Raw genomic sequence first — 17,134 nt, forward strand, 5'->3', positions numbered from 1 at the left:
AATTCAGATTTTAAAAAGCTGGTATCAGTAAAAACCTAACTGGTTCACTTACGTCCTTTAGGGAAGGAAATATGCTGTCCTACAATAATATGGCTGACTCTTAACTGCCCTCTGAAGTGGCCCAGCAAGCTGCTCCATTGTATCAAACAGGGCAACTAGGGATGGGCATTAAATGCTGTCCTGGGCAATAAAAGCAAGGAAGTTATGCTGAACCTTTATAAAACACTGGCTCGGTCACAACTGGACTATTGTGTCCAATTCTGGGCACCGCACTTAAGGAAGGATGTGAAGGCCAGAGAGAGGCTGCAGAAAAGAATTACTAGAATGGTTCCAGGGATGAGGGACTTCAGTTACATGGATAGACTGGAGAAGCTGGGGTTGTTCTCCTTAGAGCAGAGAAGGTTGAGAGGAGATTTGATAGAAGTGTTCAAAATCATGACAGGTTTAGATAAAGTAAATAAAGAGAAACTGTTCCCATTGGCGGAAGGGTCAAGAACCAGAGGACACAGATTTAAGGTGATTGGCAAAAGAACCAAAGGCAACATGAGGAAAAACTTTTTTGCGCAGCGAGTAGTTATGATCTGGAATGCGCTGCCTGAAAGGATGGTGGATGCAGTTTCAATGGTGGGTTTCAAAAGGGAATTGGATAAATATTTGATGGGAAAAAATTTGCAGAGTTATGGGGAAAGAGCAGGGGGAGTGGGCTTTTATTGCACCGGGCTTGGAGTATAAGAGTAAGGAAGCCTTGCTGCAATTATATAGGGCTCTGGTGAGACCACACCTGGAGCAGTGTGTACAGTTTTGGTCTCCTTACCTAAGGAAGGATATACGTGCCAGGGGCACGGGGAAAGAGCAGGGAAATGGGACTAACTGGATTGCTCTTACAAAGAGCCGACACAGGCTCGATGGGCTGAATGGTCTCCTTCTGTGCTGTAACAATTCTATGATTCTATGAACTGCTGGCCTGGGCAATAAATGCCGGCCAGCGATCCTCAGCATGAATATATATATACTTTAAAAATGACACTATTGAGCTGACATAATATGGTATGTCGGGTTAATATAAACCTAGGATATATGTCTTTACTTTAATCAAAACAGCATTATTTTGAATCTTCTGTAGTGGATAGTATAACGGCTTATTTTTTGATGTCTCATAAGAAAACAATGGAATTAATTACAAAAACAACATCTTGCATTTATATATCGCCTTTAACATGGTAAAACGTCCCAAGGCGCTTCACAGGAGCGATTATTAAACAGAATTTGACACCGAGCCACATAAGGAGATATTAGGACAGGTGTCTGAAAGCTTGGTCAAAGAGGCAGGTTTTAAGAAGTGTCTTAAAGGAGGAAAGGGAGGTAGAGAGGTTTAGGGAGGGAATTCCAGTGCTTAGGGCCGAGCTAGCTGAAGGCTCGGCCGCCAACGGTGGAGCGATTAAATTCGGGGATGCGCAAGAGGCCAGAATTGGAGGAGCGCAGAGATCTCGGAGGGTTGTAGGGCTGGGGAGGTTTCAGAGGTAGGGAGGGGCGAGGCCATGGAGGGATTTGAACACAAGGATGAGAATTTTAAAATCGAGGCGTTGCCGGACCAGGAGCCAGTGTAGGTCAGCGAGCACAAGAGGTGATGGGTGAACGGGACTTGGTGCGAGCTAGGATACGGGCAGCAGAATTTTGGATGAGCTCAAGTTTACGGAGGTTGCAAGGTGGGAGGCCGGCCAGGAGAGCATTGGAATAGTCGAGTCTAGAGGTAACAAAGGCACACCAGAATGTGATTTGATGACGCAAATGGGGTCATTTTACCAGTACCCAACATTGTAATTGTTGCAGAATCGTGGCAGAAACTGCACTGAATTTCCTTTATGTGATGTCATCGCGTCAAGCTCCCCTCCAGACTCGTAAAATGACCCCTAATGCACGTCATCTCATCGTAAGCACGCACTGAAGATTTTGGTGCTCGTCACTAAGGTCTATTCGATTAAACAGATAAACTGAAGTGGATCAGGATTTTCACTACGTACCACCAGAGTGAGTATAAATCCGCTACAGAACAAGGCAATTGGAAGTCCGATTGAAACTTTGATCCCCATAGACATGGGGCACGCTCCACAGTCAGCTGGGCAAGTATCACATCGCTCGTCCCCATCACAAACACCATCATCACAAACTAATGCAACACAAGTTTAAAAGAAAACATGGCTTATTGTACATCATTTGGAAGAATTCATCTTCTGTTTAATGCTGTTAGTAGGCAGCAATAATGTAACAATGTAAAGGTGCCACCGAAAGCAGGAGTTAAATTCAAATATTTATTTAAAATATATAACGTGTTTAACATAACAGTTAAAATACTAGCAGATTTCCCATGTGTTGCTCATGAGGAGTCAGAGGACAGGCTGAAGTAGGAAAGCGAAAGTGTGACAGGAAGGAAGTGAAAGGAACCTTTGAAAGTGGCAGCACAAGTCGAGAAGATTGTTAAGAAAAGCATATCAGATCCTTGGTTTTATTAATAGAGGCACAGAGTACAAAAGCAAAGAAGTTAGACTAAACCTTTATAAAACACTGGTTAGGCCTCAACTGGAGTATTGTGTTCAATTCTGGACACCACACTTTAGGAAGGATGTCAAGGCCTTGGAGAGGGTGCAGAAGAGATTTACTAGAATGGTACCAGGGATGGGGGACTTCAGTTATGTGGAGAGACTGGAGAAGCTGGGATTGTTCTCCTTAGAGCAGAGAAGGTTGAGAGGAGATTTGATAGAGGTGTTCAAAATCATGAAGGGTTTTGATAGAGTAAATAAGGCAAAACTGGTTCCAGTGGCAGAAGGGTCGGTAACCGGTGGACACAGATTTAAGGTGATTGGCAAAAGAACCAGAGGAGACATGAGGAAATTTTTTTTTATGCAGCGAGTTGTTATGATCTGGAATGCACTGCCTGAAAGGGTGGTGGAAGTAGATTCAGTAGTAACTTTCAAAAGGGAATTGGATAAATACTTGAAGGAAAAAAAAAATCGCAGGAGTGTGGAACTAATTGGATAGTTCTTCCAAAGAGCCGGCACATGCATGATGGGCCGAATGGCCTCCTATGCTGTATTATTTCTATGATTCTAAAAATCATAACAAAGGCACACCATAATGTGATTTGATGACGCAAATGGGGTCATTTTACCAGTACGCAACATTGTAATTGTTGCAGAATCGTGGCAGAAACTGCACTGAATTTCCTTTATGTGATGTCACCGCGTCAAGCTCCCCTCCAGAATCTCAGACTCGTAAAATGACCCCTAATGCACGTCAGCTCATCGTAAGCACGCACAGCTTACATGCAAACACTGAAGATTTTGGTTCTCGTCACTAAGGTCTATTCGATTAAAAAGATAAAGTGAGGTGGATCAGGATTTTCACTACGTACCACCAGAGTGAGTATAAATCCGCTACAGAACAAGGCAATTGGAAGTCCGATTGAAACTTTGATCTGCTTACAGGAAGTGTATGCTATACATAAGACTTTTAGTGTTTTGTAGATATAATGGATGAACAAAGAACCAGATGTTCAGGCTAACGACTTAACAAACTAATAAGAGCATGAGAAATTAGAGCCCCTAATATGTTTACACTGATGCATAGAACCAATTAAAACAATACCTTGTGCACTGAGTACTGTTGTCTTTGCTTCCAAGGCAGCATGCATCTGTCCTACTTTAATGTGAGCAATTAATGAAGTCACTCCCACATGGACTAAGACAACCTAAAAATGGAACATAATTCAAGGGGTTAACACAGCAGTGTGTAGACAGGAGAAAGAGTTGTTAATACTTTAGGTGGACATGATAGAGTGGATCATAAAACCATGACTATTTTTATTTGTCAAGAGCTCTATGAATAGTTGACCTCTTTTAACTCAGCTTCTTCCAGAAGACAATAGACTAAATTTTAGAATATTACTTTAACACAGTAGCAACATGATAAAATAAGATGGGAAATTGACATTACTGGAAAATACTTTGCAGTTGAAGAGTGGAACTTTCTTTTTTTCAAAATACATATCCAGGTTAGATACATTGACCAGTGTCAATTAGATCCAGGAAGACCATTAATGGATGAGTTGATCACATATAATGGATAATTCTTTAATCCGACACACTCAGTGGAGCCATGCCCACTCGGAGCACTGGTCGGAGATGGGCCACAACATTCCAGCCCCAATTACCCAACCCACGTTCCATGTGAGCATCACCTCCTGCTGGGAGTGTAGAATTACCCCTAAAAAAATAGGAATCGGAGTGAAACCCGGAAATGGGACAGGAATTTAGCTGATGGCTGGGAAGAAACGGATACCTGTTAGGGGAATGATGTCAGGGTAGGGGGAGAAAGTGGTGTGTAGAATGCCCAGGGTTCGATGTTGGGATCAGCTATTCTTTCTGATTTATGTTAATGATTTTGAAGTTCAATTCAAAATTGGTCACATTTGCAGTCAATGCCAAACTGGGGGTAAAGGGACAGCTCAGGGACCCACGGAATGAATTCTACACAATATGTAAGTTGGTGGCATAGTGGCAGATGAACTTTAATACAACAACTTGCATTTATACACTGCCTTTAATGTAAAAATAATTTTCCTGATTCTCTTCCCAAATAGGTGTATGGAATACCACCAGCAAGCAAGGAAAGGAGAGATTAGGGGAGGTCTTGAAGAGGTTTTCAATAGGTGGTGAGGTTTTAGGGAGGCAATTCCAAAGAGCATGACAGAAGGATGGAGTCAGAGGAACAGAGCATTCAGGAGAATAAAGGGCTAGAGGAGATTGCAGAGTAAAGGGGGTACAAGGCCATGGAGGGATTTATAAAGGACAGCAAGGATTTTCTCTTTAATGCAATGGGTAACAGGGAGCCAATACAGGGAAACGAGGGCTGGGATGATGAGCGAGTGGGATGGGATACGTGCAGCAGAGTTTTGGACAAGTTGGGAGTTTATGGAGGGCTGAAGATGGGAGACTAGCAAGGAGAGTAATTGCATCTGGAGGTGATGAAGGCATGTATATGGGTTTCTACAGCAACAACTTACATTTATATAGTGCCTTTAACGTAGTAAAATGTCCCAAGGAGAGTCTTATAGGAGGACAGAGCTAGGTGGAGAGGTTTAGGGAGGGAATTCCAGAGCTCAGGGCCAAGGCAGCTGAAGGCATGGTCACCGATAGCAGAGTGATTAAAATCGGGGATGTGCAAGAGGCAATTAGAGGACCGCAGAGATCTCGGGGGGTTGTAGGGCTGGAGGAGGTTACAGAGGCAGAGAAGGGCTGAGGCAGCAGTGGAGGTGGACAATATTGTAGAGGTGGAAGTAAGCAGTTTTGGTGATGGATAGGATGTGGGGTTTAAGGTTCAGCTCGGCGTTGAGCGAGAAGCCACAATTATGAAATAGTCCTGTTCAGCTTGAAGGGAGTGACTGGGTAGGGGGGTTGGATTCTGTGGCAAGGGAGCAAAGATAGTGATGGGAGCTGATTACGACGGCTTCAGGCTTCTTTTGGGGGTAATATTCTGGCATGGGTGGAGGATTGGTTATCTAACAGGAAGCAGAGAGTTGGGATAAATGGTTCATTCTCGGACTGTCAACCAGTAGCCAGTGGTGTTCCGCAGGGGTCGGTGCTGGGTCCCCAACTCTTTACAATCTATATTAACGATTTGGAGGAGGGGACCGAGTGTTACATATCAAAGTTTGCAGATGATACAAAGATGGGAGGGAAAGTGGAGAGTGAGGAGGACATAAAAAACCTACAAGGGGATATAGACAGGCTGGGTGAGTGGGCGGAGATTTGGCAGATGCAATACAATATTGGAAAATGTGAGGTTATGCACTTTGGCAGGAAAAATCAGAGAGCAAGTTATTATCTTAATGGCGAGAAACTGGAAAGTACTGCAGTACAAAGGGATCTGGGGGTCCTAGTGTAAGAAAACCAAAAAGTTAGTATGCAGATGCAGCAGGTGATCAAGAAGGCCAACGGAATGTTGGCTTTTATTGCTCGGGGGATAGAATATAAAAACAGGGAGGTATTGCTGCAGTTATATAAGGTATTGGTGAGACCGCACCTGGAATACTGCATACAGTTTTGGTGTCCATACTTAAGAAAAGACATACTTGCTCTCGAGGCAGTACAAAGAAGGTTCACTCGGTTAATCCCGGGGATGAGAGGGCGGACATATGAGGAGAGGTTGAGTAGATTGGGACTCTACTCATTGGAGTTCAGAAGAATGAGAGGCGATCTTATTGAAACATATAAGATTGTGAAGGGGCTTGATCGGGTGGATGCGGTAAGGATGTTCCCAAGGATGGGTGAAACTAGAACTAGGGGGCATAATCTTAGAATAAGGGGCTGCTCTTTCAAAACTGAGATGAGGAGAAACTTCTTCTCTCAGAGGGTAGTAGGTCTATGGAATTTGCTGCCCCAGGAAGCTGTGGAAGCTACATCATTGAATAAATTTAAAACAGAAATAGACAGTTTCCTAGAAGTAAAGGGAATTAGGGGTTATGGGGAGCGGGCAGGAAATTGGACATGAATTTAGATTTGAGGTTAGGATCAGATCAGCCATGATGTTATTGAATGGCGGAGCAGGCTCGAGGGGCCGATTGGCCTACTCCTGCTCCTATTTCTTATGTTCTTGATGTTGAACTGCGGCAAGTTGTGACTCAGCAAAGACTTGACGTCAGAAAAGAGTCTCAACGGCACGGAGGCAATTGATGGGTTGATAGAAGTGGTGGAGAGGTAGACTGTGGTATCATCAACACACTTGTGAAAGATGTCCCCCCCATGCCTGTAAATGATGTCACAGTGGGGCGGCATGCAAATAAGGAAGAGGGGGCCTAGATAGATTCTTAATGGACCCCTGAGGTGACATTACAGGGATGAGAAGAGCAGCCATTGCTGGAGGTGCGTTGGCTGCTTTCAGATAGGTAGGAATGGAAGCAACAGGGAAGAGACATCAGAGGTGGATATTGTAGTCCACTGTATTGAATGCTGCAGAAAGGTTGTGGAGGACAGGGAGGGATAATGCATCTGGATTACAGCGAGTATCAATCATGCTTTTGGTTAGAGCAGGCGCAATACAGCGAGAAGGGCGGAAATCAGACTGGAGGGATTCAAAGAGGGAGTTTTAGGAGAGACAGGTGCAGAGCTGGGAGCTGACAACATATTCAGCAACCCTTGAGAGGAAAGGAAGGTTGGAGACGGGCCAGTAGCGGGAGAGGACAGATTGAATGAGGGTGGAGGTTTTTGGGGAGTGGGTTAGGGTGAACGTTTTGAAGGGGAGTGGGACAATTCCTGAGGAAAGGGAACCAGTGACAATGCTGGCTAGAATTGGTTGGGGGCGGGGGGTGGGGGGGGCAGGTAGCAGAACACAGGCAAGAGTGAAGTACTGCATTCAGGGAGAAAACCGGACAGCTTGCGTATTCCACGCAAGGTGTCAAAATAGCCACGGGTGAAGTTGAAAAGACCTGGAGACATTAAACTTGCCACTAAAACATGTCTAATCACCACCCAACAGCAATGAACAAGGGATTACTCAGGAGACCGCTGGGCTCTATGGGGACTTTTTGCTTGATAATTGAGCTTGGCTGGGTTGAATATTCTTCCTCAACCATATCGATCTTGTGATCTAACATTTAGTGAAATCTATTGATGAATAGCTTCTAAAGATTATAGATCCAGTGACCCAAGAGTATAGCATTAAGAACAAAACAATAGGGAGAAAAGGCCTTTTAGTTTTAAACTGTATGCTCGACACCCATCACATCAAATATTACAGAACAGTCGCATTTATTATCCACGTAACGTTAAGCAGGCGAGTTTACTTACAGAAATATGCTGTTTGCATTATTTTTTAATTAAATCAACCAAAAAACCCTCGAGATTATACCAACTTAAAGTCATAAGGAGCCAGTGTAATGATATAATTTCAGCTTCTCCTTGAATTTCTTTCCCGAGGCAGGTGAGTTGACCTCAGCCAGTAGGCATCGTATTCAAAAGTAAACGATCCGACAGCCCATAAACCTGTACCTTACTTGTCCAGTTTTGTTGGGACATCTTCCCAGCTTGCGATACGGTGTGAGTAACTATTTTCCCATCGTCCGGGATCCAGGGACCACAGATCCCGCCCTTTTTCTGAAACAAACAACGTATGAAAATTCCGACTGAGAAATACACGGAACATTCGCCGACGGTCTTGGCCAGAAAGTAATGCGTTTGGTTCACATGCAGCGGCTAGTAAATACAGGCCGCACGAGTGCTACCAATTCGGCCAAACTGACGGTAAAGTAGCAGACCAAAGAAATTTCATTCAAACTCGTTAAACATTCATCTGCTAATATTGACAACAGTCATTTCTGGGCAAGAGATAACATGACATATTAGACAAATGAAACCTGTGTAGAGATACTCAAGTACAACAGTGCTACTTGCGGATAACACTATTACTGTAGTGTAATGGTTATGTTACTGGAGTCGTAATCCAGAGGCCTAGACTTAATGATCCAGTAGAAGGTGAGTTCATAATCCCACCTTTACAGCCTGAGAATTTGAAGTCAGTTTAAAATGTCTGGAAATCAAAAAAAAACCTAGTTTCAGTAAAAGTGACCATGTAGCTGTCGGATTATTGTAAAAACCTAAATGGTACACTAGTGTCCTTTAGGGAAGGAAACCTGCCGTCCTTACCCAGTCTATATGTGACTCCAGTCCCACACCAAGGTGGTTGACTCTGAAGTCAAGCCTAACCAGCCACTCTGTTGTATCAAGAATGTCCACCACCAGCTTCTCAGGGCAATAAATGCCAGCCTTGCCAATGACACCCACATCCCAAGAATGCACTAAATTTTAAAAAACAGCTCTGATCACTATGCATAGGAACAGTGTAAATACATTTGTGGTAATTTTATGTGGTCATAGAAACTTACAGCACAGAAGGAGGCCATTCGGCCCCTCGTGCCTGTGCTGGCTCTTTGATTAGTCCCACTCCCCTGCTCTTTCTCCACAGCCCTGCAATTTTTTTCCTTTTCACGTATATATCTGATTCCCTTTTGAAAGTTATTATTGAATCTGCTTCCACCGCCCTTTCAGGCAGCGCATTCCAGATCATCACAACTCGCTGAGTAAAAAAAATTCTCACCTCCCCTCTGGTTCTCTGGCAAAAATCGCGAACATGTTGAGAAAAGAACGTATTTACAATTTTATCAGGTATACGGACCACAGGAATCTGCATGAATTCACTTAAGGTGTCCCCATCCATAGCAACCATAGGAATTTTACCCCAGTGTTACAAGCGAAACCAAAAAAAAAAACGGTGCCAAATCTTCCTGGAAAAATAACGGCATGTTAATGACGGACGCCGTTATTAATGCACAAACCAGCTAGCGAGTTCAGGGGATGAAGAGATACGCCGTGAGTTGCAAATCTCCAGAACCTGCGGTCGATTTACGCCGCTCCACTGTTTGCATTGCACAAACAGCATCTCGCCCTCAGCCTCCCCGTTATTTTTAAGAACTTGCTGGATTTGCACATTAATTGCTCATTAAACTCGCCGCAGAAGGTTAGAAGTCCTACTTCAGCACCCTTTTAACAACGTGATAACTGTTAATGCAATGCCAATCAACCTCTCCGGCCAGAAAGGGAACAATTTAAACTGTGGAGTCTCATTGCTGCAGGTAGCAAATTTAAACAATTTCAATTTTTTTTTCTTAATTTTCCTTTCTGTCTCTTTTTTTTTCTCTCTCTCTCAATCCAATCTTTCCCTCTCTTCATTTCTCTTTCTGTACCTGATTTGACTCTAATTCACCCTCCCTCTCCATCGTTCCTGTTTCTTTCTCAATCCTTAAATCCCAATGGTTACGGAGATAGACTGTTGGTGCCCCTCGCTCACTAAGGTCTCGGATGCCCCATTGCCCTCCATGCGCCGTTATCAGCTCGCACTTCCAGCAAGTTACAGCGCAAATCACATTTGAGCTGAAGGGTGCAGGAAAAAGTCTAACTAATGGCGCACGTCGCAAGATGTCCCACTCCAGCAAGACTTGGCCCATGATTCAGGCAAGTTTTGACCCACTGCATTTCACCGGCTGTTTAGTGAATAACCATGACATTAAAAAACACGTACCATGAATGCCAAAGGGCAGGAATGGATGTTTGCATGGTAAACACAACAGTTGCTCTCAGTTGCATCTTTCCAGTTTGGTGGACACTCCTTTTCTTCGCAGAACCATTTTGCTTCGCTCGCATTGCTGGATGTCAACGAGAAACCACAGTAAGGGAAAAAAAAAACAATTGGAAGCTTTGCAAGTTAAAAACAAAGTGCTTCATTCATTTAACAGAAAATCAGCATCGACAGGTTACACTTCACAAAATCCAATCGGTGGTCTTCACACTTTATCGAAACAGTATACATGCATTAAGGTTCGCTGTAGATTATTTCTGATAGTCTATAGTTTAACCTCCAGCATCGAAAGATTGAGTTATAAAGAAAGACTGGAGAAAATTGAGCTTTTAGTCTTAATTGGAGACAATGGGGTAATTTTGATTTTGGGCGATAGAGTATAATGGGCGATATCAGATCAGCCGTCCGTTATATAAAATCATAGAAATTTGCGGCACAGAAGGAGGACATTTGGCCCATCGTGTCCGTGCCGGCCGAAAAAGAGCCATCCAGCCTAATCCCACTTTCCAGCCTTGTAGGTTACGGCACTTCATATCCAAGTACTTTTTAAATGTGATGAGGGTTTCTGCCTCTACCACCCATTCAGACAGTGACTTCCAGACCCCCACCACCCTCTGGGTGAAAACATTTCTCCTCAACTCCCCTCTAATCCTTCTACCGATCACTTTAAATCTATGCCCCTCGGTTATTGACCTCTCTGCTAAGGGAAATAGGTCCTTCCTAGCCACTCTATCTAGGTCCCTCATAATTTTATACACCTCAATTAAATCACCCCTCAGCCTCCTCTGTTCCAAAGAGAACAATTCCAGCCTATTCAATCTTTCCTCATAGCTAAAATTCTCCAGTCCTGGCAACATCCTCGTAAATCTCCTCTGTACCCTCCCGAGTGCAATCACATCTTTCCTGTAATGTGATGACCAGAACTGTACACAGTACTCTAGGTGTGGCCTAATTAGCGTTTTATACAGTTCTAGCATAACCTCCCTGCTCTTATATTCTGTGTCTCTGCTAATAAAGGAAAGTATCCCTTATGCCTTTTCAACCACCTTATCTACCGGCCCAGTACCTTCAGGGATCTGTGGACATGCACTCCAAGGTCCCTCTGTTCCTTTACACCGTTCAGTATCCTCCCATTTATTGTGTACTCCCTTGCCTAGTTTTCCCTCTCCAAATGCATTACCTCACATTTCTCCGGATTGAATTCCATTTGCCACTTTTCTGCCCACCTGTCCAGTCCATTGATATATTTCTGCAGTCTACAGCTTTCCTCCTCATTATCAACCACACTGCCAACTTTTGCATCACCTGCAAACTTTTTAATCATGCATTTAAGTCTAAATAATTTATACCACAAAAAGCAAGGGACCTAGTACTGAGCCCTGCAGAACCCCACTAGAAACAGCCTTCCAGTCTCAAAAACATCTATCCACCATTACCCTTTGCTTCTTGCCACTGACCCAATTCTGGATCCAACTTGCCACTTTCCCTTGGATCCCATGGGCTTCTACTTTTCTGACCAGTGTGCCATGTGGGACCTTGTCGAAAGCCTTGCTAAAATCCATGTACACTACATCAAACGCGCTACCTTGTTACCTCCTCAAAAAATTCAGACACGACCTTCCCATAACAAATCCATGCTGACTGTCCTTGATTAATCCGTGCCTTTCTGAATGATGATTAATACTGTCCCTCAGAATTGATTCCAGTAATTTGCCCACAACGGAAGTTAGGCAGACCAGCCTGTAATTACTCGGTCTAACCCTTTCTCCCTTTTTAAACAATGGTACAACGTTAGCAGTCCTCCAGTCCTCCAGCACCATGCCTGTATCCAGTGAGGATTGGAAAATGATGGTCAGAGCCTCCGTTATTTCCTCCCTTGCTTCTCTTAACAGCTTGGGACACATTTCATCCAGGCTTGACGATTTATCTACTTTTAAAGATGCTAATCACCTTAATAATTCCTCCATCGCTATGTTTATCCCATTCAATATTTCACACTCCTCCTCCTTAACTACAATCTCTGCTTCGCCCCCCTCTTTTGTGAAGACAGACGTAAAGTATTCATTAAGAACCATACCCACATCTTCCGTCTCCACACACAGGTTACCTTTTTGGTCTCTAATAGGCCCTACTCTTTCCTTAGTTATCCTCTTGCTCTTTATGTATTTATAAAACATCTTTGGGTTTTCCTTGATTTTATTTGCCAATATTTTTTCATGCCCTCTCTTTGCTTTCCTAATTTCCTTTTTAATTTCACCCCTGCACTTTCTATACTCCTCTAGGCTTTCTGCAGTATTGAGCTCTCGGTATCTGACATAAGCTTCCCTTTTTGCCTTATCCTACCCTGTATGCTCCTTGACATCCAGGGAGCTCCAGATTTGGGAATCCCACCCTTTTTCTTTGTGGGAACATATTTGTTCTGAACCCTCACTATCTCCTCCTTGAATGCCCCCCATTGCTCTGACACTGATTTACCTTCAAGTAGCTGTTTCCAGTCCACTTCTGCTAAATCACATCTCAACTTAGTAAAATTGGGCTTTCCCCAATTGAGAACTTTTTCTCCTGGTCTTTCTTTGTCCTTTTCCATAACTATGCTAAATCTAACCTGAATTATGATCACTACCACCAAAATGCTCTCCCACTGATACCCCTTCCACCTGCCCAGCTTCATTCCCTAAAACTAAGTCCAGAACTGCCCCCTGTCTTGTTGGGCTTGCTATATACTGGCTACAAAAGTTCTCCTGAATGTATGTTAAGAATTCTGCCCCCTCTATACCTTTTGCACTGATTGTATCCTAATTAATATTAGAGTAGTTGAAATCCCGTACTATTACTGCCCTATTGTTTTTGCACTTCTCGGAAATTTGCCTACCTATTTGCTCTTCTATCTCCCTCTGACTGTTGAGAGGTCTATAGTACACTCCCAGCAGTGTGATTGCCCCTTTTTTATTCAGTTCAACCCATATGGCCTCATTTAATGATCCTTTTAACATATCATCCCTCCTCTCAGCTATAATTGTTTCTTTAACCAATATTGCGACCTCCCCCCTCCTTTTTTATTCCCCTCTCTATCTCGTCTGAAAACCCTGTAACCAGGAATGTTGAGCTGCCATTCCTGCTCCTCTTTAAGCCATGTTTCAGTAATAGCTATAATATCATACTGCCACGTGTCTATCTGTGCCCTCAGCTCATCTGCCTTATTCACTAGACTCCTTGCATTGTAGTTTATACCATTTAGCACTGCCAAACTCTTTTGTTGTCTATTTTCTAGCCTTTGTTTTCTCTGCCTTCCAAACTCACTTACTAATTTTCTGTCTTCCATTTCCAGCTCTGCTTTTCTCCCTTCTGAATCTACGCTCAGGTTCCCAATCCCCCTGCCAAGCTAATTTAAACACTCCCCAACAGCACAAGCAAACCTCCCCGTGACGATACTGGTCCCAGCCCTGTTGAGGTGCGACCTGTTTGGCTTGTACAGGTCCCACCTCCACCAGAACTGGTCCCAATGCCCCAGGAATCTAAAGCCCTCCCTCCTGCACTATCTCTCCAGCCATGCATTCATCTGCTCTATCCTCCTATTTCTATACTCACCAGCGCGTGGCACCCGGAGTAATCCGGAGATTACTACCTTTGAGGTCTTGCGCATTAATCTCTTTCCTAGCTCCCTAAAATCTGCCTGCAGGACCTCATCCCTCTTTCTACCTATGTCGTTGGTACCGATATGGACCACGACCTCTGGCTGTTCACCCTCCCCCCTCAGAATGTTCTGCAGCCACTCAGTGACATCAGTTATACATCTCTCCCGACTTTCCTTTCCAATGAGATCAATCGGAAGAGATGTATAATAGGAGGGTGATCTGATATTGCCCATTTTACACTACACTTACTACGTGAAGTCAAAACTCCCCCCTAGTGAGTGGAAAATCAGCCCTTATATTGGCAATCTCACCCTTAGAGGATGAGATCAGATGGTGTGGTAGGGGGATGTTGCAGAAGTTGAGTTTAATGACCTTTAATGGGGCAAAATGAGCTTCTTTCCACAGGGCGCATTTTGTGAAGCTGTGCTCTGGGCACGGAGCCTCACTCCCGGGAAATACAGATCGGAGAATTGGGCACGGAATCAGCTGCCTAATTCTTGGCCATCCCGATTTTCCCGTGATTACATTTTGATCGAGCAAGCACTGGGAGCAGAGCTTTGCAAAACCTACCCTTATACTCAGCCTATGCTGCACCTGACCTAGGAGTGCTCATCACCCACAATGGGTTACAAAATGGGAACACGTTCCAGTTTCCAGTGCCATCGTGTTCATCTAGAGTTAGGTCTGCATCATTACTTTCTCACAGAGCAAGCAGCCTGTGAGGATTTGTGTGGGTTCCCTCTCGTTCTAGTAATGAATAAGTCCCCCTCCAAGTCACACACCACCCTGACTTGGACGTGGGAACAGGAGTAGGCCATTCAGCCCCTCGAGCCTGTTCCACCATTCAATTAGATCACGGCTGAACTGTACCTCGACTCCATTTACCCGCCTTGGTGACATATCCCATAATACTCTGACATAACAAAAATCTATCAATCTCGGTTTTGAAATTTTCAATTGCTCCCCGGGCTCAACAGCTTTTTGATGAGGAGAAGGAGTTCCAGATTTCCACTACCCTTTATGTGAAGAAGTGCTTCCTGACATCACCCCTGAGTGGACATATACAGTCATTCCTTCACTGTCGCTGGGTCAAAATCTTGGAATTCTCTACCTAACACCATCACGGGGAACATCATCAGGACAAGGGCTGCGGGGAGTCAATGAGGCAGTGTTCCACCACCACCTTCTCAGGGCAACGAGGGTTGGGCTGTAAATGCAGCTTTGCCCATATTCCAAGAACAAGTTAAACAGAAAGCTGCAATGCTTGTATTCACTGTCATAAAGGGGTGTCTTACGCAGCCTTGCAATAATGTAGACTGGGCTTCAGCTTTACGTGGGATTACAAGTTATAATCAGCTTTAGAAACTGACCCTGCCTCTTGATTCCTGACGTGATAGGAATTCACAATAAACACACAGCTTCTCACTCGGAACTACCTAATTATGCTGTTCAGCACAAAGAGTTAAACATTTCCTGTTGGGCCTAAAATGTTTGCAGCAGGTAGTTAAAAATTAGCTGCGCCAAGTAAGAGGCACAGCAATTCCCCCGCTGGGCCACCACGTAAGCAAAGAAAAGAGCTACTCTTACAGCTGTAGTTCAAACTGCAGATTACATCTGTCCCCTTGTCAACCACCATAATGCCATCAAAGTATGAAAAATAGTGACATACATGCTCAGGAGGTCATTTTGTTCCTTTGGGTATTGAAGATTATCATAGAATCATAGAATGATACAACACAGAAGGCGGCCATTCGGCCCATGGTGCCTGTACCGGCTCTTTGAAAGAGCTATCCAATTAGTCCCATTCCCCTGCCCTTTCCTCATAACTCTGCAAATTTTTCTTTTTCCAGTATTTATCCAATTCCCTTTTGAAAGTTACTATTGAATCTGCTTCCACCGCCCTTTCAGGCAGTGCATTCCAGATCATTACAACTCGCAGCGTAAAAATATTTTTCCTCATGTCGCCTCTGGTTCTTTTGCCAATTACCTTAAATCTGGGTCCTCTGGTTACCGACCCTTCTGCCACTGGAAACAGTTTCACTTAATTTTTCTGTCAAAACCATTCATGATTTTGAACACCTCTATTAAATCTCCCCTTAACCTTCTCTGCTCTAAGGAGAACAATCCCAGCTTCTCCGGTCTCTCCACATAACTGAAGTCTTTCATCTCTGGTAAAATTCTAGTAAATCTCTTCTGTGCTCTCTCTAAGGCCTTGAAATCCTCCCTAAAGTGTGGTGCCCAGAATTGAACACAATATTCCAGCTGACTCTGAACCAGTGATTTATAAAGGTTTAGCATAACTTCCTTGCTTTTGTACTCTATGCCTCTGTTTATAAAGCCAAGGATCCCATATACTTTTTTAACAGCCTTCTCAACTTGTCCTGCCACCTTCAAAGATTTGGGTATGTACACCCCCAGGTCTCCCTGTTCCATCACCCCCCCCCCTTTAAAATTGTACCATTTAGTTTATATTGCCTTTCTGTTGGAGCTGGTTGAATTCCAGTCCGTTCTCAGTCAGCGGGGGACAATCAGACTTATCATAGAGAAGCTGTGAATGTGTTGTGAATTTAAAATGGAACTCCATTAGCTGCTTTCTGAAAAGAATTCAGAAACGAATATCTGGCCGGCCAGCTTCACAGAGGGAAGTCATTACACGTGAACTGTATCAGGAATTCTCTCCAGCCTTTGAAATGTTCAATGCATGTGAATTGTTGCAAATCAGGTGTGAAAAGCAACCGCAATGGCCAGAAATCTTCAGTTCACCCTCTTCAATGCGAAAGGCTTGAGTAGTGGGGAAAGAATTCCTTTGATCTTATGTTGTTTCCTGCCTTGGAGGCCCCAGGGGATTGGGTCAGTCCCCAGTTGCCCTATTTCAACTGTTTTGTTTTCTTATCACGGCATTGAGTCGGGACGCAGTAGGAAGAAATGTCCCCACATTATAATCTTCAAAGACTCAGTTAATCATTTCCAAAATGATTCTAAGATTTGAGACACACTTTGAAATAGTGTTCAATGGTCAAAATGCCGTAGGTCTTTCTGTTTAACTATAGATTTTGTAAATAAATTCAAATACTAGTTTTAGCCTGAATGGTGCATGCTGATCGTGTGGTCCACCTTGTGAATAGGAGCGTAGGGTGGGCAGGCCACGTAACCTGTGTGTGAAATATCTCGGTAAAAGGGTCGTTGTCAGTCTTGTTGCACGCTACACCCATTCATGGCGCATAGAAGGGAGTAAGCTTCAGATCATGGAAGACACGGGTCTGGTCATGGAAACTGCAATTTGCTGTGAGCACAAGAAATACATTTGGGAACAA

General features: G+C 43.9%; 1 protein-coding gene across 1 annotated transcript in view; it reads right to left on the reverse strand.

The window, feature by feature from the left end:
* The window catches only part of LOC137325594 (atrial natriuretic peptide receptor 2-like), an 81,231-nt gene that overhangs the window by 58,370 nt on the left and 5,727 nt on the right, over nucleotides 1–17,134 (reverse strand). Inside the window, exons 5-8 of the mRNA XM_067990860.1 lie at nucleotides 10,123–10,252; nucleotides 8,043–8,141; nucleotides 3,643–3,745; nucleotides 2,022–2,167 (exon numbers count right to left, since the gene is read on the reverse strand). Of these exons, the coding sequence (XP_067846961.1) occupies nucleotides 2,022–2,167; nucleotides 3,643–3,745; nucleotides 8,043–8,141; nucleotides 10,123–10,252 (478 nt within the window). The remainder of the gene's footprint in view (nucleotides 1–2,021; nucleotides 2,168–3,642; nucleotides 3,746–8,042; nucleotides 8,142–10,122; nucleotides 10,253–17,134) is intronic.

This window comes from Heptranchias perlo, chromosome 9, assembly GCF_035084215.1.
Source record: "Heptranchias perlo isolate sHepPer1 chromosome 9, sHepPer1.hap1, whole genome shotgun sequence".
In the NCBI taxonomy this organism is placed as follows: Eukaryota; Metazoa; Chordata; class Chondrichthyes; order Hexanchiformes; family Hexanchidae; genus Heptranchias; species Heptranchias perlo.